The 27606-nt window shown below is 50.5% G+C and overlaps 1 protein-coding gene across 3 annotated transcripts in view; it reads left to right on the forward strand.

The window, feature by feature from the left end:
• Positions 1–21071, forward strand: part of LOC121666325 (limbic system associated membrane protein) — a 1004233-nt gene extending 983162 nt beyond the window's left edge. For all 3 annotated transcript variants that reach the window (XM_042031779.1, XM_042031778.1, XM_042031780.1), the window contains one exon: positions 13900–21071. In XM_042031779.1, the coding sequence (XP_041887713.1) occupies positions 13900–13997 (98 nt within the window). In that variant the 3' untranslated portion in view covers positions 13998–21071. The remainder of the gene's footprint in view (positions 1–13899) is intronic.
• The last annotated feature ends 6535 nt before the right edge of the window (positions 21072–27606 follow it).

The raw sequence follows: 27606 nt of genomic DNA on the forward strand, positions 1-27606 counted from the left end.
ACAAGACCTGGCTGTCACCGAGCGGGGGCCTTACTGCATCATCAGGTGCTTTTTCAAAAGGATTTTTCTTCTGGAAGAAGAGAATTTGCTCATTCCACACCACATCTGCCAATGGAAGGCCAAGTGTGGCCACTGTTGAACCTCAAAGGGACCTGTCAAAATTATGGCATTAGCTCCATCTTTGTCCTTCATTGTCCCTTGTCCTTAGCCCTTTGAACATGACTCCTTCCCCTGTGATTAGAACCTAGTGCCCACATCAGAATGGTATAGCCAGACCGGTGGGCTTCAAAACCTGTGAGTCTTCCTCACAGGAGTTTTGTGATGAGGGCTTGCCAGAGGCTAAGTAGGGGCTTTCTCAGCGTGGTTAGCTTGATGCCCTGGGAGCTATGCAAGGGGGATGTGGTGTTTCAGAAAGCAGCACATCCACAGCTGCCCACAGGGCAACAAGTGTGTCAGTCTTTGGGGCCTGATCAGACAAAGTCATGGCCATCAATAGGTTGACACAAGATTTATAGCAGTAGTGTGTTAGCAATTAGCAGAGTGGGAGGGAAAAGGAGAATGAGGAGTCCTGTCTTTCTGCCAAAACGTGCACTGATCGGAGAATGACCCTGTGTGGCTGTAGATCGTAGATAGTCTCCATTTAGCTGTAGCCTGTGTAGCCTGTACTGTCACTAATGCCTTCATCAGGTGGGTGGGAGCTGGGGGAAGGGACTAGAGAGATGTTCATTTGGGTCTGATGGCCAGAGTGGGAAACAGCGAGCATCTTTCTTTCTAATACCCTCTCAGTCCTCTTTCCTCTCTCTGGGTGTCCAGCTGTGCAGAAGAGAGCTCCTCTGTTGCAGTGGTCACCTCCCACCCATCTCTGCTCTCCTTTTGCTTTCTGTAGTGCATGGCCCTGCCAGTTCTGCTGAGCTGGCTGCTCTCGTGTCAGCAGGGTCTGCTTTGGCAAAAGGTCCCTGTGCTTCTGACAGCTGAGTCCATCAAAGCTAAGGAGAGAAGCGTGGGGGATTACAACAGAGACTACAGGCTGTAAAGGGTTACCACTTGATGGGGGTTTGCTCACTAGGCAGTCAGCTCTCCCAGTATGATGTGACCAGCTGAAGGACTCATCCACCTCTGGAGTCCTCTTCACTGAGGCCTGAGGGTGCTTTCTCATTTGGGCTCTAGAAAAAGGGTCAGTGAAAATCCAGGCCTTCAGGTCTTTGAGACAAACTGGTTGGCAGAGCTGGGGAAGCCATAGCATAAACAGGCCCAGATAGACAATCTTGTCTTTTTGTGATCTTGACAGAGAAATGGAGAAAAAATAACAAGCAGAAAAAAATAATGGCCATAGGCACCAAGCACATGAGGGCATATTTGGAGCCATGTCAAGTCTGGTATTCCCATAAATCGTAAGGCATTCAAGGAACATACTTCAGCTGTACTGGTCACTCCACAGTGATGTGTGCCTGACTACTCAGGGTATGCCTCGCTTCCCTGAAAGCTGCCTGAGCCCTGGGCATTGTCAGCTGATCACGCCCTTGGCCTGGGTGGGAAGCACAACTCACAGTTCTCCTTACTTCCCACGGGTGGTATCCATGCCAATTTTCCAAAGAGCTCACTGTCCATTTCTGAGTGCAGAAGGGATTGGCCCTGCAGGATGGATGCTCAGACAGACCAAGCTTCTCTTGCTGCTCAGGGTCAGTGCAAGTCCCTGCCAGGGCTGCAGGCACTGAGGGCTGGGACTGCACTGGGTGCCAAGCCTGTGGGGCTTTCAGGCCAAGTGAACAGGAAGGACAAGGCAGGGTGAAGGCAGGCAGCCAACATCATAGTAATTGCTTCTTGCTATTTCATAGGTACGAGGCAAGGGATGGCACTGTAGCTTATTTTGACTCTGTGGTTTAAAGTGAGTAATACCAAAGTCAGAGGTGATGATAGTGTCTTCCAAAAGGAGGCAGTATGGCTGTAGACAGAAACAGCATCTTGGGGAAAAGAGACATGCCAAGAATTCATGCCAAGCTACCAACACTGCTTGGTGGGTTTTGCTGAATAGCAACAGACAGCTTCTGTTTGTCGAGATTGCTTAAAAAAAATTAAAAGCCAATCTGCTTCTTCCCACCCCTCCCAAAAAAAAAAAAAAAAGTGTAGAGAAAAGAAAGCTTTGTTAGAGAAAAAAGAGAGACACAGGGGAAAAGAAAGAGAAATGGCTTTACTGCCTGATCTGTTTCTGTACTTTCTGTTCATTATTTTAATTTAGACTGATGTATTCCAAAATGAGCCTTGGGTTGTATATATTTGCATAGTACAGTGTTGTGGAGAATCCAGTGAGTGAAGATCAGCAGCAGAGGATGGGAACTGAGACTGGAAGTCCCAGAAAGATATTCCTCCAATCTGAGTCCTTGCAGTGGGGTAAGGAAGATGTTTCAAGGTCTATGCAGTCACCGGTGTGGCTTTGCATGCATGCAGAACAGCCCTGCAGAACAGAGGTCAGGGCACAGCAGTCAGGTGGGAGAGTGGAGCTTGAGTGGATCCAGTGGGGGAGAAAACACATAACTGCACTGCAGAGATTAGAAACAAACCCATGGAAGAGTGACAGCCATGAAAAATCAGTTGTCTGATAGGCACAGTGATAGTGTTACTGCTGTAGCATGGACAGATTACCCTGCAGAACAGAGCTGGGGCAGGCTCTAACCCTCCTGAGCCAGATATCCCCAGCCCAGAGGACATTCATAGCCTGATACCATCTGTATGTTATATGAGCTTCTGAAGTCATCAACTGAACTTCCTCCTTTGGAGACATTGAAGGCAACCTATTCCCACTGCACAGCAGGTGTACTTCAATCCTTGCTCTCTCCCTCTTGCTCTCCTTCTTGTGTTGAGCTGCCAGACAGGCTGGCTGGAACTGCAGAGGGCAGCAAAGAGGAGGATGAAAAACTGCCACTGTTGCCTTGATTTAATCCCTACACACACACAAAAATTCCTCCAATCCCTGTGAAAAAATGACCAAAGAGTAATTTCCACCTTCCTCCTCCTCCTCCTCCTCTTCGCCCTTCCATTTCCAGTGTAAACCACTCAAGAATTTGCCCAACAAGCTGGCCTCCCCTCTGGTTATTGTCCCAAGTGAACAGTCTCTCCATTCACTAACCCATGACGGTAAGTTGGTTTGGGAAGCTGCAGGTTTATCTTCCCAGCTCAGGCAGTGCACTGGGCCCGCTTGTGAACCGGTTGCCATTCAGTGTCTGCTCTGCTGTTGATAAAGCACATTACACATGGCTGGGCTTGCATGATTAATACAGCTGTCTAAGCGCTCTCTCTAAAAACAAAAACAACCAGAAAGGAGAAGGGAGGTGTGGGATTTGGGAGGGAGGGTGTGCATGGGGAAAAAACCCAACCATTCCAAAGACATCAGGCTCACAGAAAAAGCAGAGCAGTCCTGGAAGGCCTTCGCTCCCATGGGCGAGCAGGTCTGTCAGCAGAGCTCCCCTGCCAAAGGGAGAGGCCTCGTGGCAAGGTGAGCAAGGAGCAATGTGCCTGGCCCTTCCCCAGCATCGCCTGCATGTCCCCCTGCTGCCTGGGGAGTGCATGCATGGATGGGAGATGGGGTCAGGCCCTGGAGAAGGATGTGCTCTAAGCAGCATGGCTTCAGCAGGGCCCGGTCAGGCAGCCCCTACGGTAGGTGTTGCAGCTACACAGGCACACTGACCCATGGGGACGCTCCCCAGCCACGTCACCGTACCCACCCTGTGCTCAGAGGCACAGCCCACAGGCACCGAGCAATCTCCAGGCACCCTGGAACATCTAATGAGGAACAGGAGTAGCTTCCTGCCTCTTTCCCCTTGCTCCAACTCATCCAGCTGAAGGCCAGCTCAGCTGCCTGTGTAAGCTACAATAACTTTCCCTTTTTAACACTGCTCTGGGAATGGGCTGTGGGAAGCCATGATGGCTTTCTGCTCCGGTTTTTCCCAGGCCTGGGAATTAAAGCCATGCTTGCACTGCTAGGGTGTTAAGGTGACCAGGAGCCTCACTCTGGAACTGCACACACATGGACACTTCCATATTTTGATGAGAACTACAGGGAACACAAGGTACTATTTACTTAGACCTCACACTTCAGAGACATACACCAGCCCATGGGCCCAGCTTGACTGTCATGACATCTCTAACTCACTGAAACACTGAGAGTGATATCTCTAAGAAGACTCAAGGGCAGGCTGGGAGGATACTCTTCTGCAGATACTAGAGAAAGATAGGAAGGGCAGAGGCTGCAGTAGGACTGCATTTCAGTACCAGAGCAACCTCAAGCACACTGGTCACTCTCCACCCCAATTTAGTTATTTTTCTGCTCCAGTCACCCCTATGTATGTCCCCTGCCTCTTCATTTCTGTCCACAGCCACTCATATCTTTCCCATGCCACATATCCAGTAAAGCTTGTAGAAAACCATAGCAGGGATGAAGTGAGTAAACAGACAGACATGAAACTGATGAAAATATTAATTTTTCAAGAGGTTCCAGAGCCTCCAATTAGCAAACCTGCTTCCGAGGGCTGTGTGTGCTCTGGGTGAGGGGAGCTATGCTGTTTGTCTTCTATTGAGACACTGGGTTATGTGCTGGCATCACCTTTGGTCTGCTGTGCCCTACACAAGTGCTTGAGAGGTGAGAAGGAGAGGGATTGCTTTATCCTAGGAAAGTAAAAAGCAGAAAAAGTCAGATCTTCCCCATAATGACTCCTGAAAAAGTCTGTGCTATGTGGTTTTTTGGATGTTTTGCTTGTAGAATGAGAGCCTTTAATGTGTGATTTGAAGACAATACAGTTTTAAATATCTGATTTTGTATCAGTTGCTGGGGAAGGTGGGATTTGGGGGCTGGGTGGTTTTTTTAAAAATAAATCTCCAGTTGCTAGGGAAATGAAAAGGGTGGGATAACAATTTCTTCAGCTATGAGAAAACATTGAAACTTTTTATACACACAGGACAGATCTGATGATGAAAGATCTGTGTAACCTTGAAACAAAGGTGGTCTTCTAGCCACCACCAACCTCACTGGTCAGGATAACAATTCAATTTTAGACTAGGATTACTGTAAAGCAGCTCCAGGGTAAATGGTGTAAGCAGACAGCTCTTGAACACCACGACCTTCTCAGAAAGACACTGAGAAATACAATTTCAGGGATATTCTTCAGACCTTAGGGAAGGATGGGTGAGCTGCATTACAGAATGAATCTTCATTCCTCTAAGACATGAGGTATGATAGATGAGTACTTAGTACACCATGAATGAGCTCCAAAACATGGGGAAGAACTGTTCAGTGCTAAAAAAGCATGAGCAAATTCTGGAATACATTAAACCAAGTGCAAAGATTGATAGACACCAGAGACATTTCCTTAATCTTGTTGGAGAGTTGCTGGAGGGCATCCTCCCCAGTTTGCACAGTGGTACTTGCACCTCTAGGAAAGCCAGCCTACTGCCACTGCAGTCACAGTCAAGTTTTAATTACAGGAGCAGAACTGGTAGTGACAATGGGGAATGAGCAGGCAATGAGCAAAATAGCTTCGACACTGAGAACAGGGAAGGAAAGAGAAGTGTCTTCTTCTAAAAGGAGGGGGGAGGAACAGGAAAGAAGTAAGAAAAAAAAAGCCCCAAATGAACCCTAGTAAGTAGAAGCTGGTAATCCCTAAAGCCTCAGAGTAGAGTGCAAAGCCCTGGAAGAAAGAAATTAATAACTTTCAAAGTATGACCTTGAAAATGGAATTAACAGTATTCCTCCCTTTTAAGCCTTCATGATAATAAAGATTTCATCTTCCGAAGCCCTGGCAAGAGAGTCAACAGACTAGGAAAAATTGCTTCCTGCAGAGCAGCTGGCAAGTGTAAACCCTAAGACCCCCACAGGCCCCAGGGAGTGAGATGACAGAGACACCTGCATGGTGCACATCCTCTTTCCCTTGTGCCTTCTCCTTTAGAAGTGGGGTGTTTTCTTCCCCTGCCCCCCGCCACCCCATCCATTTTTGGTCCTATTTTTTGCTCAAGAAGCAGAAATCCAGCCTTCACTTTAAGTAGAGTCAGCCTATCAACAACATGGAGCCCAGAGCTGCTCAGGGTGGGCAGCACCTGGAGAAACAGCAGGCTGGCTATACTTGGTTTACCATCACTCCTTTCTTCCCATCACAGACAAGTTCTCCTAGCCCATCCCATGCTGCTTTCTGGCTTCTCTTACATTCAGAAACTCATGGGGACCAATTGCCCTCTAACACCAGATTTTACCTTGCACTCTCTGGCAGGATCCCAAGGGCAGATTCCCCAAAGCAAATCAAGAGCCAGGAGCTCTCTGATGGCCTTTGAACCTTCTCTGTGGGCTCTCTTCCATCAGCAAACTGCAGATATGTCAAGCCCTGGAGTCTTGTTAATGTAAATAAGAGAAAAATTGGCACCAGCTGTCTCTTCTCCTGCCTTCATTTTGGTTTACTCAGATGATGAGATTGGCAAATGTGGATGTGAAACATGTAGATGAGTGGATGATTTTTTTTCCCTCAGGAATGTATCTGCTTTCTGCTTGCATCTCAAATGATCCTTTTTAAAGGTCTGTGTTGGGAATCTTGAAAGTAACAGGTTCAGTTTCTGCTGGTGATGATCATGGTGCATGCATTTGGAGGCATGCCTCTGGTAATCTTGTGACTTTACTTACACATCCTGCCTCATTTGCTTCTTGAGCAAGGCTTACATGTCATGGCACAGTCTCCATCCCCCTCTCTAATGGGTCCCTTCAAGGGTGTTGTTGGTGTTACAAAAAGGAGCTGGAGGGAGTGAGGAGACACAAGGGGGAGTATCTGTGTGGAGGAAGTAGAATAATAGGATGGCTTGGGTTGGAAGGGACCTTAAAGGCCATCTAGTTTCAAATCCCCTGCAATGCGCAGGGGCACCTTCCACTAGACCAGGGTGCTCAAATCCCATCCAATCTGGCACTGAACACTTCCAGGAATGGGATATCCAGAGTTTCTGCGAATGTCTCACCACTCTCCTAGTGAAGAACTTCTTCCTTATGTACAATTTAAATCTACCCTCTTTCAACGTAAGACCATTAGTCATTGTCATCACTACACGCCTTTATAAAAAGCCCTTCTCCCGCTCTTGTCAGCCCCTTTTAGGTACTGGAAGACCACAGTGAGGTCTCGTGGAGCCTTCTCTTCTCAAGGCTGAACAACTCTGACTCTCTCAGCCTGTCTTCAATAGGAGAGGTGCTCCAGCCCTCTGAGAACCTCCATGGCCCTTCTCTGGACTCACTGCAGCAGGTCCATTTTTATGCTGGGGGCCCATCATAAGAATAAGTGGAATAAGTAGAGTGGGTTAGAAACTTCACCCCCACCCCCTACACCCTCGGTTTCTGCTGCCGTAGTGGGCAGATGTCCTGCTTTTTGTGTCTTCTAAAGAGGTTTTGCCGAGAATGCAGGTGCATAGTGGTGGTAGAAAGGTGCGGGCCGGTGGGGACCAGGTTCCGTGCCACATGCGTGCGGCCATCCGTGGCTGGCTCAGCGGCGGTGGCTCGGAGCGCGCAGAGCTGGCTCCCTTTCCTCAGCGTGTTCCCGGGGAGCGCTGCCAGGCGGGACCCGGGGTTCTCCCGGGCGGGTGCGCAGACTCGGCCAGCCCCGGGTGTTATTCCCAGAGTTTCCCATGCTCCCAGAGTTCCCAGCCCCTAGGCTGCCTGGGATGGCGAGGCGGGTTCGGCGTCCTTCGGCTGCCACCTCGCGGGGAAGGAGCGGCGCCTCGGCGGCGGCGTCCGGGCGGGGACAGAGGGACGGGGGTACCCGCAGCGAGCGGCCGGCCGAGCGAGGCTGACAGACAGGACGTACAAGCACTGCAGCCCCGCATGATGCCACACCTTCACCTGCTGCTGCTCGTGCCCTTTTTTGCACCTGCTTGTTGGCGTCTGAGCTTCACTGGGCGCCACATCCGTACCTAAACAGCTCTGCTGGAAACCCCACTTTTCCCCTGCAATTCTGAGCCTGGGCTGGTACTGGCTGCCTGCCTTTGCTGTCCTGGTACTAATGTCCTCTTCCCATAAGCACCATCACTCCCCTCTACCTGTCTCCCTCATCCCTGCTTTCCTGTGGCAGGTCAGGACCTAATTTCCTCTCTTTATCTCCCCTTTTCCCAGGACCTGTTCTCATTACTTACCTAACCTTCATGCTTACATAAAGTCCTACGTTTCCCCATCCTCACCCTGGCTGACATCTCTTCCTCTTGCCCTCTTCCATGTCTTGAGCTGAGCATTCCTGTATTGCCATTTCAATTGAAGATCTTCCATCGTATCATTTCCTGTGCTGTAGCCCAGCATTGGTACAAGTGCTCATCCTATCACCTCAGTCCACATTACTCCCTTCTTATCTCTCTCATCACAGCAGCCTTTTCCTGTGCCTCTGCCCAGACAAACTTACGTTTTTTCACCTCCTCACGCAGACCCCAGTGGGCACTGCAGGCTTTCAGAGGCCAACACCAGCCATGAGGTAGGGCCTGTGCAGGGACAGCCTTCTGACCTCGGACACTGCTGCTGAGGCTGGGTGTCTTGCAAGTTTTCTTGACAAAAAAGTTCATCTCTCCCTTTCCTAGGAAGAGCTGAACAACCCCCCCCAGCTAATTCTTCCCACACTGAGCAGTTTCCTTTGCCTGGCTCTCCCATAGTCAGCAGAGGAGGCTGCAGAGCAAGGAGTGACTGAGACCGTTTTAATCTAGACAGTTCAGGGAGCAATTAGTAGCAGCAGGTGTGCCAGGCCACCTCTTAATGTTGAGGTCCTAGAGTCACAGGACAACATAGCACCCGAATTTAATGTGGGGCCACAATGTCATTGCTGGCAGCTGACTGCAGCTGTGCTTCTTAAAGAGCTGAGTGGGCTGTGGATATGGAAGTCTTCAGGCAGTCCAGAAGTGACCAGACAAGTTCATGGTAGAAGAAGTTAATCTCAAAGGGGTTCAGCTTCTGCTGGCTCATAATGACTCTGAAGCACAGGAGGCAAGCCAGTATGATATCATGCTTGCCATGTGCTGCTGGCTGGCCCCCACCCAGCACCCACAGAGGACAGGACTGAAGGTTAGACAAGACCCTTGGACTGACCCAGCAAAGATCTTTTCTTGTGTTTTCCTCAGGCTGTTTATGAGGATGAAAGCAGCTCTTGGCTTTACAATCTGGCTGTGGTTTGCTCTGAATGTAAGCAGCTTTTCCCATCTTCCTCTGCCATCTAATCCAAGCCCCCCCATCCTTCTCACTGTTCTTTTCCTACACTCTTCACAGGAGTAGGTGCAGTTCTTGAACCATCACATGCACAAGCACTACAGCTGTGCCATGTCAAGTCGGGTACAGTAGCACCTGTCACCACTCCTGTCTAGTGAACCCTGGGCTAGGCTGCCTTGCAGCCCTCTGGACGTGAGGGCATGCAGCAACTGTTCTGCCTCATGCTGCGTGGAAGGGTTGGCCTGCAGGAGTGCTAGGCACTAGGGGAGATTGCTGGCATCCCAAACTGAAGGGCCTTGCCACCCCTTCTGCATCCTCCCTCAGGAGTATGTGGAAGTTCTCCCAGAAGCGTTAGGAAAAGGCTCCTGGAGCCTCTCTGTGCCAGGCTGGTATTCTGGGCTGTTGCACACAGGCAGGTGGGCGGGACCAGTGAGGTCACAGTGGCACGGCTCTGTTTTTCCCATCGTTAAATTCAAGGATGCAGCCAGGGTTACACTGCCTTGGGGACAGGGGTGGGATGGGGCTGCACATGGTCCCCTTCACCTTGTGAGAGCTACAGCTCTCTAAATCTTGGCCAAGGCTACCTTGTGGCATGGCACCAATGCAGATCACCCAGGCTGAACGTGTGACACCGATAAAGCCTTGGAAACATAGGATACAGTGCCCATGAAGCTGTTGCAGCACAATTAGGCACCATGGCAGGGCTCCACCTGCCTCTGCACCAGGTATCGAAATGTCTCACATTTGGAGCAAGGAAGAGCAGTGCAGTTGTTCTAGCCTTGCCAATTTTCAGTCTGCTCCTTCTTGATTTGCTTAATGGGATCTGACTCGGTCAGCATTTAGGGTCTAGGGTCCCTTAGGGGTTTAGCTGTGAAATGCTGCCAGATATTCATATTAACTCATCAGCATCGGAAATCCAATTTCCTCTCCTGTCTGTGGTGGAAGAGCACCCCTTTCAAAGCTGTTCCGTGGTCACAGATTTGGCAGGGCTGTCCAATTGCCGGGGGATGAATAGCCCGGGATATTACAGCAAATTCCCAGAGCACAGGCTCAAGGGTACCGAAGCGGGAGACCACAGGGACAGCCTCGAAGCCCCCGGTGCCAGCGGAGAGGGAGCAGGGGAGGGCAGCCGGGTGGCCGGGGGGGTTTCTGGGGGGGCTCCACCGGGCAGAGCTCGGGGGCGGCTCCGCGCGGCGGCCGCCAGAGGGCGCCGGAGACCGCACCGCTGCTGATGCGGGACCGGGGTGGCGAGGGGATGTGCGGGATGGCGAGCGGATGTGCGGGCACCGCGAGGGGATGTGCGGGATGGCGAGCGGATGTGCGGGATGGCGAGGGGATATGCGGGATGGCGAGCGGATGCGCGGGCACAGCGAGGGGATGTGGGGGATGGCGAGCGGATGTGCGGAATGGCGAGCGGATGTGCGGGATGGCGAGGGGATGTGGGGGATGGCGAGGGGCCTGTGACATGGGGGCTGCGGGACAGGGATGGCGAGGGGATGTGCGGGCACGGTGAGGGGACTACAGGGCGGGGGGATTGCCAGGGGTCTGTGCCCTGGGGGCTGCAGGGATGGGGGATTGCGGGGAGTCTGTGCGCTCAGGGGCTTGGCGTCTGCGGCGTGCGTGTGCACGCCTGGGGGAGCTGTGCCCACGCGTGCCTGTCCACGCGTGCACGCTGGGGGTGGGCGCGCCTGCGGAGGGCAGTGTGCAGGGGTGGGGTGTGCGGGTTCTGCAGCACACCGTGGCCGCTGTGGAGGCCGGCGCTGCCCCCAGCGTGGGCGCTCACCCGTGGCCGTATGGGTTCCTCGGTGCCCACAGCAGCAGCTGCTCATGCACGCACATGGAGAGGTCATCATGCAAACATGGGCTGGCACAGCCTGAGGTGTGGCTGGGAAGGAAGGGTGACAGTGATAGAATGAATTGAAAATGGATGCTATTTCCTGCACAAAATTTCGCTCAAAGACAAATATTTTATTTTCTTCCAGCATTTTCACTCTCTTTCTTATTACGCTTGAGCAGTTGTTGTCCCCCAAGACATTATTTTGTGATAGAACTATGACCTTCCCGGAGTTTTCAGTACTTGTGACAGGAAATGTAGCACCCGTGGCATGTACTCTAGCTAGCTGTGCTGTCAAACCCAGAGATTCCATGTGGCCCCCAGGGTTATGTGCAGAGACCACACTGGATCCCAGTCCTCCCAGTCAGCCTAACACACTGCCCAACACCTGCACAGCCTGCTGGTGAGAACAGCTGCTGGGGTTAGCCTGTGGTGTGGCACAGAAGGTGATCAGGACTGCACGTGGAGAGGTTTCTGTAGCCAGCCCCACCATCTGACTGGGACACACAGGCAGCCATGAGAACATGTAACACATTATTTTTCATCTCTGGAGATGGGAGTTTTGGCTTGTCAGATGCCCTCAAACTTAGACACACAAGCTCAAGCAGAACAGAAGCTGGTGTGACCCTCTCCCAAGTCTTCCATCACACCACCTGTCTTTGTGTGTCCTCTCTTATACCTAGATATTGCAGAGGCTCATCTCTTCACCACATCACTACCACACCATACCATGCCTCTGCCCCCAGTCCCCACCAAGCTCACAAACTCTGATCTGTGCATTTCGATGTATTGAGGCAGAGGTACCCAGCCAAAGCCAAATATCCCCTTGCCTGTGCATTGCATGCCACCATTGGTGCACATGCCTTTGCTCTGGTTGCGTGGGCACCCTAGAAAAGTGGCAAAGAGGAGGATGGTTGCCACGTGTGTGTTATGTACATGTCCATGTATGAGTTAAGACAAATAGTATCGAAGCCAAATAGTAAAAATGTGGTGGCTGAACATTTTTGTAGGGAACACACCCTGCCTGGTGTGCTCTTGTTTATTTGCTGTGCCAGAGGAGTCATGTTTTGTGCCAAAAAGGGATGCAAATGGTCCCAAAGAGCTTCCCCACAGTTATTTGACTGTGAGAGATGCTTTTTCTGAAACATAGGTGAGGTAGGGGTAGTAGCTGAACTGAAACTTGTTCCTGAGCATAGAGGAGGAAATAAAAAGAGTAAAAAAAACCAGTGTAGTAGGATTTGTGTGACAAGCCACAAAAGATGCACGTGGGCTAGCTGAAAAAGAAGCCATAGATGGAATATAAATTTTCCACACAAATCAGCACATACTTAATAATGAAAGAACAGAACTGGGGCACAAACAACTACTCTAGTAAGTGATCAGCTACATTAGGAAGAAATCAGACAAATGAAAATGCAGTGGAATTTGAGGGACTCTGGAGACATCCTTCTTTGATTTGCTGCCTTTTAGTTACCAGCTCAAGTTTAATAGAGACCGTGCTGCTGAGCAAGCCTGTGGCACCTGAACTCCACCCAGGAGAGTGGGGCTCTTCGCCTCTGCAGGCTGTGAGGGAGCAGTTGTACTTCAGTCTCATGGAGTTCTCTTGAACAGGGCCTTTTATAAAATTTTTTTTTGGCTCCCCTCTGCCATCAGAAACAGCTTTTCTTGGTAGTTAGCATGACTTCTTTCTTCCACAGCAGGATCAGTTCCAACATAAAAACTCATCTCCACCTCCACTCTTCAGCATCTTCCTGCACACCTTCTGTGTAAAACATTGCATAGACACACACGTATGTGTATATATGTCCACGTACAGGTGCATGCATGCACATGTATACGAGTACTTTATGTGCACACATACATGGTGAGCATGCATTTACAGAACCACAGCCATGTACACCTCCCTGACCAGTTCTAAAGACAGGCTGCCGAGGCTTGGGATTGCAGGGTGAATTTAAAACAGCATCACTGCCGTTAAAGCCATCCAGGAAAGGGAACCCGTAAATGAGAGGATGAATGAGAAGATGTCAGGAGTGTTAGCACTTAATATTCCTGGAGCGAGGCTGCATTATTTGTTGCTGCAGCAGTGCGCTCCTCCCTGCCCCCTCTGACGGAGCCTGTGGATGCGCACGCACACACGTGCAGCTTCATTTCCCACCCTTACGAAAAATCAACCTCCCTGGCACACCCTGCACCCTCACCCCATAGGTGTCATGCCACAGGGCTGTAAGTGCAACAGCAAAGCCTTCCTCCACCCCAGTTCAGACACAAATAATTACGGTGCAGCCCCTGGCAGGGAAGGGAGGTGTCTGCTGGTTGGGCCCATGTTTTATTGATCGGACCACTGTGATGAATCAGCTCCTGTAGAGCTGGTGTCTGCCTGCAGACAGGCACTGGCCACTGCACAGAATTACAACGAGTCCTGGCACTGAGAAGGTGGTGGAGCGGGCAGGTGTGGGGGTGGTGACCAGGGGCTGCATCTGCAAAGGTGTGAACCATATCCCTGCGCTGGAAGGCCAGCAGCTCCCAGCTGGAGGCACAGCAGGGGTTTGGATGTGGTCAGTAGCCAGGGTTGAACCTTCCTGCATGCTCCAGGCCCTGCTCCTCCAGCCTGAGTGTTGTTTAGGGAGAGCCACATGCCATTGGAGTGTAAGCAGAGGGAAGGAGGATGCTGACGAGCTGGCAGGCAGCAGCCTGTAGCTGGGCTGGAGGGAGGCTCACCAGGGTGGGAAGGCAGCTGTGCCCTGAAGCCCAAACCCAGCACTGCAGGAGCAGCATGGGACTGAAGTGCTGTGTTCCTGTGTCACCCCCACCTCACCCAGCCTTGTGTAATCTTGTCTTCTTTTCTCTCCCTTCTCGCACCCTGCAGGACCCGGCACAGGGAGAGTAGACAACGGCTCCATGAGTTTGGCCGTCCCACTGTGGCTTCTGGCAGCATCCCTGCTCTGCCTACTCAGCAAATGTTAATACAAATCAGAATTAAAAATAATAATATTAATAATAATTAAAAAAACAACACAACAACAACAACACACAAAACAAAACGCGTTATACAGGAGACAGAGCGAAGAGAGGGGAGAGAGAAAAAAGAGGGGGGGGAGAGAGAGAGACGACTGTTTCTTTCACAACTTTTGTGTGTTCAGGAGCGAAGAGGGGGGAGAGGAAAAATTACAGCAAAGAAGACTCAGCAACATTTAATCCAAAACCTGAAAAGCCAGCTGTCAAGTCATCGACTGCCTAGGAGGCAATACAAAGCAAGGGGAGAATGGGGCACCAGCAAGGACCGTGTCGCCGGAGGATGCTGCAATGTAAACAATCCAACAAAACCTGCAAAGCCAATCAAACAGAAGATCCCTTTTCTTTTCTCTCCTCCTTCCTCTTTTCCATACTCCCTCACTTTCCTTCCTTCCTTCCTCCTCTTTCTTTCTTTTGCAGAAAGAGGTCTTTGCTTCGGTGTCTATAGCCATTTAACTTTTTGGATGCCCTGGGTCATTTTTGTGAGCTAATGCTCAGCCAGTTCATACTTTTAAAAACAAATTTAAAAAAAAAAAAAAAAAGAGAAAAGAAAAAAAAAAAGAAAGCCACAAACCAGAGCAAGTCACCTGAAGCTCTCTGCACACTGGTGTCCTGTGAAGAACCCCTTCCTCTCTTCACTTCACCCTGCGCTCATGTGCACCCAGCCCTTGTTAAACACCTTCTTTCCTGTCCCCTCCTTCATGCAACATCGCCCTCACTAGCCTGAACTAAGGCTGCGTCAACTCTACTGAAAGCCTACTTTTCTTTTTTGGTTTTTTTTTTTTTAAATCCTCTTCCCCCCCCCCAGTTCAACCAGGTGTCTTTCTCTTTCTCCTGTGTATGCCTGTGTGCGTGCGTGCATGCATGTGTGGCTCTTGCTCTGTCTTCACTCTCTCTCTTTCTCTTGCTCTCTCTAAGCATGCAAAACGAACAGTCCATGTGTACATATGCTCATCCTGCTGTAGATAATGTCCTGCCTTGTAAGTGTGAGACAAGATGCAGAGAGATCCCTTAGGCAGAGAAGTGAGATGAGGAGAGCAGGGCAGCTGCAACAAAGGTTCACATGGTGTCCCCTCTCCTGTGTCCTCACTGGCTTTTTGTCTTCTGGCCACCTTGTTTGCAAGAGTCAGTCTGCACCCTTGTCTAGGCTTTTTTCCTCTCCCACCTCCAACCTGTTTGGCTCTCAGCCTCCAAGTACCAGCATAGCAGCCTGTGCCATGCATGAGTGCTCGCGCACGCGCATGGGGGTGTGCACTCCTGCAATTGTCCAAGCAAGCAGAAGAAACCAGGACTGGCCCACAACCTATGGACTGAAGAGTGCGGCCACCATTCCTCCTGGGGATGGGCGGCTGGGCTGGTGGGATGTGAGTGATGAGACCTTGGACATCACCAAGCAGCCACTCCTTTTAGGTATAGCGTGTGTAGGAATGATACCTCAACATGAAAACCACAATCTGGCATTCCTAACCATTTTGGTAATCATGTAAAAATAGAGCCAATACCCTTTTTTGTTGCCTTGTTGGTTTTGTTCTTACTGTCCTCCCTGGTATAAAAGGAAATGTAGGCTGTGTAAGGGTGAGTGTGTGTGTATATGTGCATGTGTGTGTGCTGGACACCACTGCTATTACAAAACTCACTGCAAATTCCACATTTCAAAGAAATTGGGTCAGAAAATGTCCGGGACCTGTGAATGTAAGAAATAAATATCAGGTCCAAAATCCTGGGCTTACAAAGAAGGAGCTTAAAGTGGTGCAGCAAAGAAGCAGGCAGCACAATTTTCCCTGCTCTTCTCTTATCTCAAAGGTGCTGGTCTTGCTGGAGAGCACTCTCGCTCGCCATTGCACTTCCCACAGCAGAATCACATACAGAGGTGCCAGCAAGAGATGCTTTAGTGGCTCCCAAGTGAGGAGGGGAGAGAAGGTTGTGAGAAACAGGACTGATAAAATGCTGGGTGGTGGCTGGATTTACCACAACAGCACAAGGTCTGCTGCAGGAGCCAGAGTGAGCAGGGGCTGCAGTGCCTGTGTGTGGGTCGGGGCAGAGGGGAGAAGACTCCTGTGTCCCCTGGCCAGTCACGAGCCATAGTATCCACCAGCAGTAAAGTTGATAAAATGCAGGGTTTATCAGGTAGGCCTTTTTTGGAGAGAGGGATGTGCAGGGAAGAGCTTGATTTAGCCCACACAAATGGAGTTACCATGCCACGACAGCAGAGTGCTTTACAGGTGCTCAGCCACTGAGCTTTCAAGCAGCAGCCAGTTTGCTCCTCTGTCTTTGCCCTGGGCACTGGGGCAAGTGGCAGCACGCTTGGCAGCCGTGCTCACATGCAGGCAAGGGGGAAACAGCTTGGCCTTGCAGTGTGCGGGAGGGAATACCCGCCAGGTGCTCCCCTGCCGGGAAGCAAAGCGGGAATTGCTGCCTGCGAGCCCGGCCCCCCCTTTGCGTGGGTGGGGCACAGTCCGGTGAGGTTTCTCCCTGCGCTCAGCGTGGTGCTCTCGCCTTACTGCGGCACTGCTGGCGCTGTCCCCTCGCTGCTGAGCTCAGCTCTTCCAGGAAGCAGCAGGCACGCAATTAAGCAGGCAGTCAAGGGCTCCTCCCAGGCAGCCAAAGAGCAAGGAAATTTATTGAAGAGAGACGTGAAAGGCTGAAGTTTTGGCATTGTAAGAGTTGGTGTAGAGCTGCTGTGGGATTGGATGGTGGTAATTTATGCTCCTCCAGACCCAGAAGCCATACCTGCAAGAGAGTGCAAGTTGCAAGTGGGCAACTGGTGCTTGAAATCCACCCAAGGCATCCAGGGATGGCTCCCTTTCCTCCAAGAAAGGGCAGTCGTTGATGGGACTTGGGCATCTCCTTTGGAGACTGGTGTGTGTCAGCCCAGGAAAAAATGTATTCTTCAGAGCATTCAGACATCCCAGTCCTCGTGCCTAACCTTCAGGAGGGCCATGTAATTCCGTCTTAGTAACAAGTCCAGAGTTTCTGCTGCAACAGGGCTCCTCTTTCCCCTGGTACAGCCGTCAGCTGGTCCCAGAAACCAGGTCTGGGACCTGCACCCTTTCCAGCACACTGGCATGAGGGAAAACACCACACTGCTCTTGCTCGGGGCTATACCTATGCCAGGGTTTATTGGCACGGGCTTGTTGATAAAGGTGGGGAGCCCGCAGTGCCTTGCTGTGACAGGCTGTTCCTCAGGGCTGAGTCAAGCCCACTTTAGGTTCTTTGATGTCAACCTGGTTGCTACGGTAGCACCCTCTGCATGTGTTTTTGTCACTGTGGGGTCGCTCCTAGGCACTGGGGTCACACACATCAGACCCCTATGGTGTGGTTGTGGTCATCAAGTCTCGGCACCTCATTATGTCACATCTGTTTCTGTCACATCTGAAGGAGTTTTGAGGGGATGTTTTCTTTAAATGTCAAAAGCAGGGCATCCATTTTTTAAAGCCACTTGCTCATTAATGGGGGAAACGGCCCCAGCCCCAGTGCTGGGATCTGGTCTTTCTTGCAGGCCCTGGGCAGGTCTTTGCCTCTGTTGCCTGGCTGTGAAACAGTGAAAGCCAGTTAATTGCAGACCTCTCTGAGAAAAGCCACCAACACCAAGTATGCCTGTTGTCTGCAGCAGTGCTGGGAACCCCACTCCTGGCAATGTCTGTTCCTAGCAGGGCTGGGGGAAGTCCTGGGTAGGTTGGAGCTTGATTTTCTCTAAGAATCTAATCCTGTGAGCTGTAGTGTGCCTCACAGGGTGCTGCAAAAATCCCCCCATTTCTCCTGAACTCAAGCAGGGATCGCTCAGAGCACCTGTCAAGAGGTGAGCCCAGATGAATATAGGAAACAAAGGCAAGGTCCTATGCTTTTTCCCATTCTTTCTCCCTCCACCCTCTGACGGAGATGTTGCAATGGGTTTCCTCATGTCTCAGGCCCTTCTCTCTGAAACTGTTTCTCCTCATCATCTCTTCTCCCTGTTTACATTGCTGTCTTTCCCATCACCTCCCAAAAAGCTGTGTTCTTGCTTCCTGCTGCCTCTCAGCTGGTTGGGGACCAGGGAAGATGGGAGTTTGGAATGGGACACCAGTTCCTCGAGCTTGTCAGTGTAATTGTGTTTGATTGATGAAGATTTAACATTTAGTGTTATAAAAAGATATGAACAAAATGGAAAAAAAATTGTACTTCTTCTACTGGTTTGTAAATATTACAAGAGTTATATGAGATGTCTGGTAATGTCCAAGCAGAGGAACAAAAACTTAGATTTCATATATGGCCCCATAATCACTAGCAGATTTCTAACCCTTTTCGGATGACTGAGAGGAGGGGTGAAGGCAAGTCTTTCTGAAAGGAACTGGACAGGGGAAATGCAGCCACCCCGAGCCACATGAACTCCATGCATGATTGTAGCATGTCGCTTGGAGCGTGTGCCTGGTCAGATGGAAAACGAAGCAAACACCTGTCTCTGAACGGCTGGGAAGGGCAACGTGGGATGCTCCAGCCGACACCTGTATCTTGGCAGTTGTGTTCATTTCTGTTTGTTTGCAGCCCTGCACTTGCGGGCTCGTTGCTCAGTGATGCACCCTCTCCTCCTCCCCCGTACCCGCTTTCTTCACCAGTGAAGTTGTGTCGCCCCATGCTAGCCCCGAGTGCATGTGAATGTGCCATTCATGGAGATTTCATTGGTGACATGCATTGTGTCGAGAGTTAGTCTTTGTCTGCACATCTTTCTCACGCCACTGACTGTTCACCACTTGGGCAGATCGCGCGTGCACTGCTGCTTACCCCACTTTTGGTCAAAGAACATCCAAGCCCCACCAGCTTCTCAGCTCCAGGTGCATCCAGACCATGCCCCCAGGCCACCTGTCTGAGCAACCCCATTTTGAAAGTCCAAGCACACAGCATGGACAAAGCCACCATCAAAAGCCATGTGGCCTCCAGGCTGAGTGGAAGCTACACATCTGGAAGGAATTTGGGGGAGCAGCAGCGAGTCCTGATGAAACAAGAGGATCTGGGAAGTCAGAGGAGTTATGCTAGAGTCCTTCACAGCCCTACCAGCAGGTTGATATTTCAGCTCAATTGTTGTGCAGTGTTTCATCACTTCGCCCTTCCCTGGTGAGGGAATCTATGGGCACAGGGAAACACCTCATCTCCTCCCAACCCCTCACACCTCTGCTTCCTCTCCTCCAAGCACACTGACCTGCAGCCCAAATCATCATGGTGCTTGATGTGATGTAGCAACTGACATGGGGGATGGCTGACCAAGACAGTATGACAGAGGAGGTGCCTGGGGGGTGAGCAGTTCTCTCTCTTTCTCCGTCTCTCTCTCTCTCGCTCTCCTGATGGTGCACAATCTTACTGCTTCTCTGACTCAAGGACACAAAACTTCTTGAGTTAGGGATGCCGGGAGCAAACTGTCCTATGGGAAGAGCAAAACTTGAGGCAGGGAAGTGATGGAGAAACTGGATGGTAATTTCCAAGATGTGATGCCGGTGGAAAAGGGTAGGGATGAGTGCTGTCCATCGTCCATGCGCAGAACTCTCAGGTTCATCAGCGAGGAGACCATGGCCTCTCAACGCTAATCTTAGAGTGGCTTCATATCCAGTGGGATGCCCAGAAGATGATTTTTTTTAATTGCATGACTCTGCTGACTAAGAGCTGTGTCACACCATTAAAACCTCTTTCACTTTTCCTTCTTGTAACTTGCTAGAACAATGATCGGGCAGCTCCCACAGCCCCCAAAATTTTGCCTAATGGTTGGCTCCCATTAGGGCAATATATGGTGCTTGCTTGTTGGTTCACTTGCCGTAACAGGGGAGCAGAACTCATCTTGGTGAGAGTATATTGGTATGGCCCTCTGTCCGTCAGTGTGATGGGGTGAGGTGAGGAGACCTGCCAAGGCAGGGCTTGGGCAAGAGGAACAGTTCTTCTGATTAGCCCAGGCAGGTGGGAAGCAAAGGGTCCTTCACTTGCTGCAGGCTTGGGTTAGCTGGTGCCACAGCAACTCAGACTGCCCTGCAAGCCTTGTAGAAGTGCCCAGGCAGCAGAGAAGGAAGGAGCAGTTACAGGGGACATGACTGCAGCACGGGTGGTGGGGGCTGCATTGAGCAGCAGGGCTCCTTGGGCAGCACAGCTGGGAAAGGGGCAGAGATTTCATCCCAGGAGGGCCCTTCTTTCCCTGCCTGTCCTCATGGTGCATCAGGAGCTCCCTCCTGGCCTCCCAGGGCATGCTCACCATGCAGAAAAATGAGCCTCAGCGAGTAAAGCAGTGTGACATCGCGGTGGCTCCAGCCGTGTCCTGAGGAAAGGCGTATGGATGTTTCTGTACGTAACAGAGGGGTCATGGGTGGAAACGAGGAGCAAGACTTACCTAGGAGCCAGCCAGTGAGGAGAGCACATCCCAATGAGGCTGTCCTTCTCCAGAACTGTGACATTTGCTCCCCACTCGGCCACGCACAGGCGCATACGCACACCCCGTGAGCTCCACCTTGCACATGCTACAGGAGTGCTCGTGGGGCGCTCTCCTTCCCCGCGCTCTCCATCACACTCAGCCAGGCGGGCACTCAGCCACCTGCTGCTAGCGGTGGCTCTGTCTGTGACACACAGCTACGTGGTGACCTCCTGAGGAAGCCAGGAGAAGGCGTGTGCATGCCTGTGCCTGCGGCAGCACACGTGTGTGCCAGGAAAGGGAGGAGGGGGCACAGAGCAGGAACCTGCCTCCGCGGTGCCACTGTCACCTCCCAAAATCATTCAGCCTTCCCAGCTGGAGCCAAGATTCATCCTCTAGACCTTGAGAATGAAGGCCAGTCCCTTCTTCTTGCTACACGGTGGGGTGGTTAGAACTCTCCTCATTAACAGTGTTATATACATATAAATATATATATATATCTATATCTTTATATCTATTTTTCCCCAGCACTGTAGACATGAGCTGAACTTCTCTTTAACGAAACGAGAAAATGGCCATTTTATTTTTTGCCATTGTTTTGGTTTTGAAACTAGCTCTGTGAAAGAAAGTTTTAAAAGCGCAAGTGTGTGTGTAAAAGAACCGATCAAAAACACTAAACAACTCAACAAACAAATGAACAAAACCCAGTGATAAACAAAAAAAAAAGCTTTTTATTTTTTCTTTTCTCAATGTATTTAACTTCTGTTATCTCGTTTCTGTTTCTTTACATGTATGAATGCTCTGCTCTTCTGTGATCTTAAAAAAAATACAAAAAAATACAAAAATTAAATAAACGTGAAAAGGAGGTAATGTTTCTTCATTTCCCCTCCCTTCCTTGCATACTCTGGCTTGTCTCCTCTCTGATCATGTCTAGTGATGACTTGCCAGCCTACAGGGGGAATGTGGGCCAGGCTACCCCTTCCCTCACCTTCCTTGGAGGGGCAGGGTGGTACAGGACTGCAAGTGGGGCAGGGGCCAGTGGCCTGGGACTGAGGGTGCTGTGTCACCCCAAGCAGTCCGGCCCCTGCAGTGCAGTGCCTGGGGATGAAGAGAGCAGGCTGGCTGGAAACAGATGTGAAATGGGGCTGCCAGGAGGAGAGGAGAAGTGCCATAGGCAAAACTGCAGTGCACAGCCCTGAAGTCAGCATTTGCCTTCAGCTTCTTGTTTGTTTTGGGGTTTTTTTAATTAGGTAAATTGCATGATTGTATGTGTGTGTGCAGATAAAGTTTGGGATCAAGGCTGCAGTCCCAGGAGGGGAAAAACAAGGAAGCTGATGGATGGAATCGGTTGAGGCTGAGCTGCTTAGGCAAGCACAGGACATGAGCACCAAAAGACAGCATGATGGTGGAGATGGTGGACAGAGAGAAGGAGGGTGGTGGAGAAAGAGGCAGGAAATGCTGGCCAGAAAACAGCAGGATGCAGCACTGGAAAGGCCAGGCATTATGACAAGGAGGGAGTGGGGAAGCAAGGGAATGGAGAGGTCATGGGGCTTGGAATGAGGGCAGCTGGGACAAGGGGGAGAGGGGCAGGAGTCCTGTACCATGGGCACAAGCAGGCATGAAAGGAATAGGTTAGAAGGGAGCAGGAGGGAGAGGGCAGCAGAGTAGTCTGGGCAATTTTACAAGGAAAACCAGCCAAAGGGGTGAAGAAACCAAGATGCAGGAAAAACCTGGTCGAAGGAGAAAGCAGCACCTGGGCATTTTAAATGTGAGCTTTGGAAAACCCCGGACATCTACAGCCAAATAACCACAATGGGGGCTCTCTTCAGCATGTAAGTGCCACCTGTCTCTCACAGCCTGGCATCACTGTCCTTCTCCCAGTGCGAGAATCTCTACTTCCTGGTGTCCCCCAGGGACACAGCTAACTGTGCTACTGCACAGGGCAGCGTGTGCTTGCACCCAGCACCAGGGCAGCAGCACGAGGCTGCACATGGTCAGGCTCAGCTTGGGCTGCAGGAGAGCCTGGCTGCAGCTCTGAAAGGGAGCTCTGAAAGGTGGTCTCATCCTCGGTCACTGCTAGAGCAAGAAAACCAGGCCTTCGTATTTCTGGTTTTGCTCTGTTCACACCTATATGGTGCCTTCACTGCCCCTCTGTCACCTTCCACTGTCTCTCCTGTTGCCTATTTACAGTTCACTGGGGCAGAGACTCGAGACCTGCATACAAAACAGGGGTATATTCTATGAAAAGTTATACCTAATTTTGTTTCTGGAGCATAACACATAGGACGATGTAAGCCTGGTTTCCAGTAGAGTACAGACTTGTTTCTTAAATGGCATGAAATTAAATAAAAGTGGAGCTGTCAGAAGCTCAGCACAAACAGTGGGCTAAGCAGAGGTGCATCACTGAGCACGAGGTGCAAGCAGGACGGTGAACATGAACGCGAGTAGCACTTACCACACCTTTGCTATGTGAGACCAAAGAGAAGCAATGGGATATGAACCCTCCTCCATCACCATCGTTCCTTTCCACGGTGCTGGGAGAGCCAGGAAGTGCAGCATGGAGGATCACAGCAGAGTTGGTGGCCAGAGTGCCAGGGCAGGGGTACCACTGTGCTCTATGAATGCTAAGGTCAGTACTGAGCTTTACTGGCTGGTCACTGAGGTGGAAACAGGCCGGGTTTGTGGTGCTGTACATGAATGACACCAGCACTACCAGGGCTTCACCTCTTCCAGTGTGTGTGTTCTGAACACTCTTGGAAAAGCTGTCTTTGCTTTTCTACCTCTACCACCTTAAAGCTGAGGCTAAAAAGAAGACAAGATAAACCCTGGCAAGTACAACCCCTCCTTTCATTAACATTTTAAATGGTCATTTTTAATGGTACATTTAACTAACACTAAGTTATCCATGGGAAGAGAATTTGGCTGTTAACACTGGCATCTGCTTAACAAACAAGTTTTGCATTTGGTGAGGCGTGAGCCTAACACCAATAGTACTCCTTGCTAACAGCACACTCATTAACATTAATTCCTGCTTTTACCACCATGAAAAGCTTTTTGTATCTGTATGGGCAGTTATTAGATGCACCACATTCTCACTGCAAAAGGAACATAGGAAATCACTAGCAGTGATACAGACCTACCAGTAAATGATGATCTGAATTCCTAGCACTTACCATAAGTCAAAATTTCCAGAAAAGGAAAGTGATGAGATATTCTGGAGACTGTGTTCTTCATCTTTTCTCACTGAGGAATTTGAACTATGTTCAAACACAGCTAAATTGCAGTTGGAAATTAGTTAAGGGTTATGGTACTCAAAGGCTATGGGAAAACGTGTGTCCATAAAAAAATCTTGCAATTCAGCCAAGACTGGGTTTTGCCAGTCACACACATTGTCAAAGCACACATTGTCAGAATGGGCAAAGAGCTGGATTTAGAGAGGCAAACTGTGATGGATAAAACACCAGAACCTGAGGTGCAGCCTCACCAGTGCCCAGTACAGAGGGACAGTCACTGCCCTGATCCTTCTGGCCACACTATTGCTGACACAGGCCAGGATGCCATTGGCCTTCTTGGCCACCTGGGCTCATGTTCAGCCACTGTCAACCAGCACCCCCACATCCTTTTCTGCTGGACAGCTTTCCAGCACTCTTCCCCAGGCCTGTTTCACTGCATGGGGTTGTTGTGACTGAAGGGCAGGACTCACAATCTCCTACTGTTGCTCTCAGCCCAGCAATCCAGCCCGACCAGAATCCCTCTGCAGAGCTTCCTACTCTCCAGCAGATCAACATCGCCACACTTAGTGTCATCTGCAAACTGACTGAGAACAAACTGAGCTTTCATCTGAAAGCTGGAAATTGCTTTGCTTTCCAGAGAAATATCTGCACCTAACACCTTTTTACTGGTCTGTTTTCTGTCTTACGAACTCTGTCCACACATGGCAGGTGTGGTATCTGTAAAAACTTGAGAACACGTTGGAGAGTATGAGCTTTACACAATACTTTCTGGTATTTAATACTTTCAGAGCATATGGTTTGGAGAACATTTACTGCTTCCTCTTCAAAAGTGTCACCTTTCCAGTTCAGCCTAAAAGTGGTGCATTGGCCAGGAAACTAGAAGAAGAAATGTTTGAACCATTACCACAAGGAGGAAGGCACTAATTGAAACGCATAATAGACTTGTCATACCCTCCAATAACCTGGATGATAAATCTGATTTTAGGTCTTTTGAAATATTACAAATGATTAAAAAAAGCTGACCAGGAACAATGTTACTCTGCCAGTTGAAAGCTACTCCAAAATTTTTACAGAGCTGGAGGGCAGCAAGGCATCCTTTACGCTTGGTTTAGAAATCACACCTCGGCATTGATCTGCTGCTGCCCCATCTTTGGGTGCTAATGTTTTTATCCAGGATTCTAAGGTTGCAGTCCCCTGATACCTGTGTTGACAGGATGCAGTCCTAGCAGGGGGAGAGTTTGTGGAGCTGTCACTGGTAGAAGTGGGTGATCCCACCTTCTTCTGCCAGCTCAGCATGTGAATCTGGGTTTTCCATCTCTTGGAGCCCAGCCTCCCAGGCTGTTTTGTTAGCTTGCAACCTATTTTGCAATGCAGTCCTCCCAGATGGAGAAATCACTCCTGGATCTGAGCCTCTTGAGGATGCCACACAGACAGAGGGTCAGTGAGGCGCTTGACACAAGCGCAGGAATCCATCAGGGCTTCAGTCCCTCACAGTGCACCTGGCTTCCAGTCCTGGCCCTGCATTCCTGTAGGGAATATATTGTTCACTTGAAGTGGCTTCAGTTGGCAAAGGTTGTGGAAAACAGGCACTGAACAGCCATCCAGAGCACCCACGAGCTGCTGGCAAGCTTGAGCTAAGACTATGCATCCTCTTTGAAATGTGGTTTGGGAAGCCTGCTCAAATAAAGGCTGCCTTGCCTGCCTGGGGGTCCATCACCCATTTGTAGAGTGGCCTGAGAACTTCCAGCCATGTAAAACCTCTCCCAGATCGTCTCACTGGCTGCTGACTTTACTGGTTTGGCTAACAGAGCCAAGACCACCCCCTTCCCAGCACCAATGCTTGTGTGTTGGTTGTCTGTCTAGTGAAGGGAGGGGTGGGCCCACCACATCTTTCCATGAACGATCCTTTACTCAGCCTGAAATTCCTGCCACCACAGAGCCTCGCACACCTCCAGCACAGCCTCCTGCCACTGATCAGAGCTCTTCCCATGGCCCAGGAGTGAAGATGTGCAGAGGTTCATTGCTGGAGGCAGCTGCTGGTGACAGCGCCCTGGTACCTCTGTGGGTGTGCGGCCTCTCTGGCTGCGGCTGAGGCAGAGCAGGAGCAGCGCTGCCGTTTCCACCACAGCACACAGCAGGGATGAGCACCGTGCCACGCTCCGGAGCAATCTGCTCTTGCTGCTAGTGGTGCCGGGCTCTTCTGCTCAGCTGCTTTTCTGGGGCAGCTGTTGGCACAGCAGAGCTGCTGACAGGCACCAGGGCAAGCCTCCCACGCTGCAGGATGGGGCTGCAGCTGACACGGCCCCCGTACCCAGCACATCCCGCAGTGTGTGCTCTCTTAGTGGGGCAGATCGTGCACCAGAGCCCAGCCAGGCTTTTCACTGCCAAGTGATCTGGCAGCAAGCGGGAGGAACGGGTGTGCAAGCAAGGTCTGGGGCTGCCGTCTGCTTGAGGATGTTGTGGTGGGGCATGTCCCTAGGGAGATGCACCTCTTGGAGTGCTCGAGCACCAGAGGGATATGGAACAGACATGAGGATTTGTGCTGCTGGCTGCAGGGACAGATCCACTTCCTGGGGGCAGAGGTAGCACTCTTTGTAAGCCAACAGCTGAGAGCCAGCTTCTGACTCCAAACAAACCCTGAATCACCTTGAGGGCAAAGACCAGAAGCTCAGAGGACATTTTCAATGCTGTCCAAACCCTTCCTCTTCTATCTGTTACTTCCATTAGCTAATTGAAATGGAAATCAAGAAAGATATCAAACATCTCTCAGAAAGGGCTGTAAAACTTGCAGATAAAAGTTGGCAATTGCTCTAAAGCACCTCCCTGGCCCTTGCCCCAGGCAACTACCCCAGGCAGCAATGTGTCCTTGGGAACTGGAGGGATGGGGCACCCAGAGGCAGATAGATCAGACCAGCAGCATCTGATTGCCACTGAGTGATAGCTGAGCTAACAAACCAAGAGATATTAAGGAGAGTGACTGAAGAAAGGGGGAAAAAAGGCACTGCAGGCACTCTGTGCCTCTAATGATGGCTTCAATGCAGCAAATGAGGGAAAATTAGCACCAGACAGACAAATGGAAACTGATTTCGAGAGGCACCAGATGAGACAAAATTGCAAAGAGAAGCTCAGAAGATTGATTCCATAGCAATGAAACTTTATCTCCCAAGGAATCCAGTGTACTCACTCACTCACTCACTCACTCCTTTGGTCACTGTCTGTACTCTGGGAGCTCTCCTTTCATCCCTTTTAGTGATCCCCCTTGTTCTTATTAAATCCTAGAGCTGAGAAAACAGTTAGAGCAGGAGCATGAATTTGCTTTGATGCTATCCTCTCTCCCACTTTTTTAAATTTGTGTCTGCAGCAGTTTTTTACTGCATTGAAGGAGCAGGAACTCATCACTACTCCAGTGGCCAAAATCTGTTGTGTTCAGCTTCACAAAACAGTCTAAGAAACTGGGATGGCCTGATCACAGCTAAGGTCAGGGAGGTTTGGCTTGGGACACAAGGAGAATGGCTGTGTGAGACGGTTTGTGCTTGTATACCAGAGGGAATAGTCCCCTTCCTCAGTCAGTTGGGCAATTTAAATAAATGAATTGCTGAACTCTGTTCATCTCCAAAGCACTGGGGATGCCATTGCATTCTCTTGCTTTGTGGCTGTGACATGTGGTTGTTTCATAATCATAGGACAAAAGCTTGTCAAGGACAGGAAGAGGTGCGTGTCATGAGGAGGGAGCCTGTGCACTGCTCCATGCATCCTTCTGCATCTGGTACCGACTCCAGGGTCACCTGTGAACAAGGAACAAGGCTTGACAGCCAGGCCCAGGTCTTGTGTTCAGTCGAAGGAATGCAGTAATTTAGGGAGTGGCAAGTCTACAGCCTGGCACTCTCCCTGTGGCAGCAGTTTCTGTCCAGTGCTTACAAACAGCAGAGGTGGACTTGTACCTGCCTAAAGTCCTTATTGACACCTC

This window comes from Corvus kubaryi, unplaced genomic scaffold (genome assembly GCF_017639235.1).
Source record: "Corvus kubaryi isolate FWS band 111438036 unplaced genomic scaffold, C.kubaryi_AGA036_p1.0 37341, whole genome shotgun sequence".
NCBI classification, from domain to species: Eukaryota; Metazoa; Chordata; class Aves; order Passeriformes; family Corvidae; genus Corvus; species Corvus kubaryi.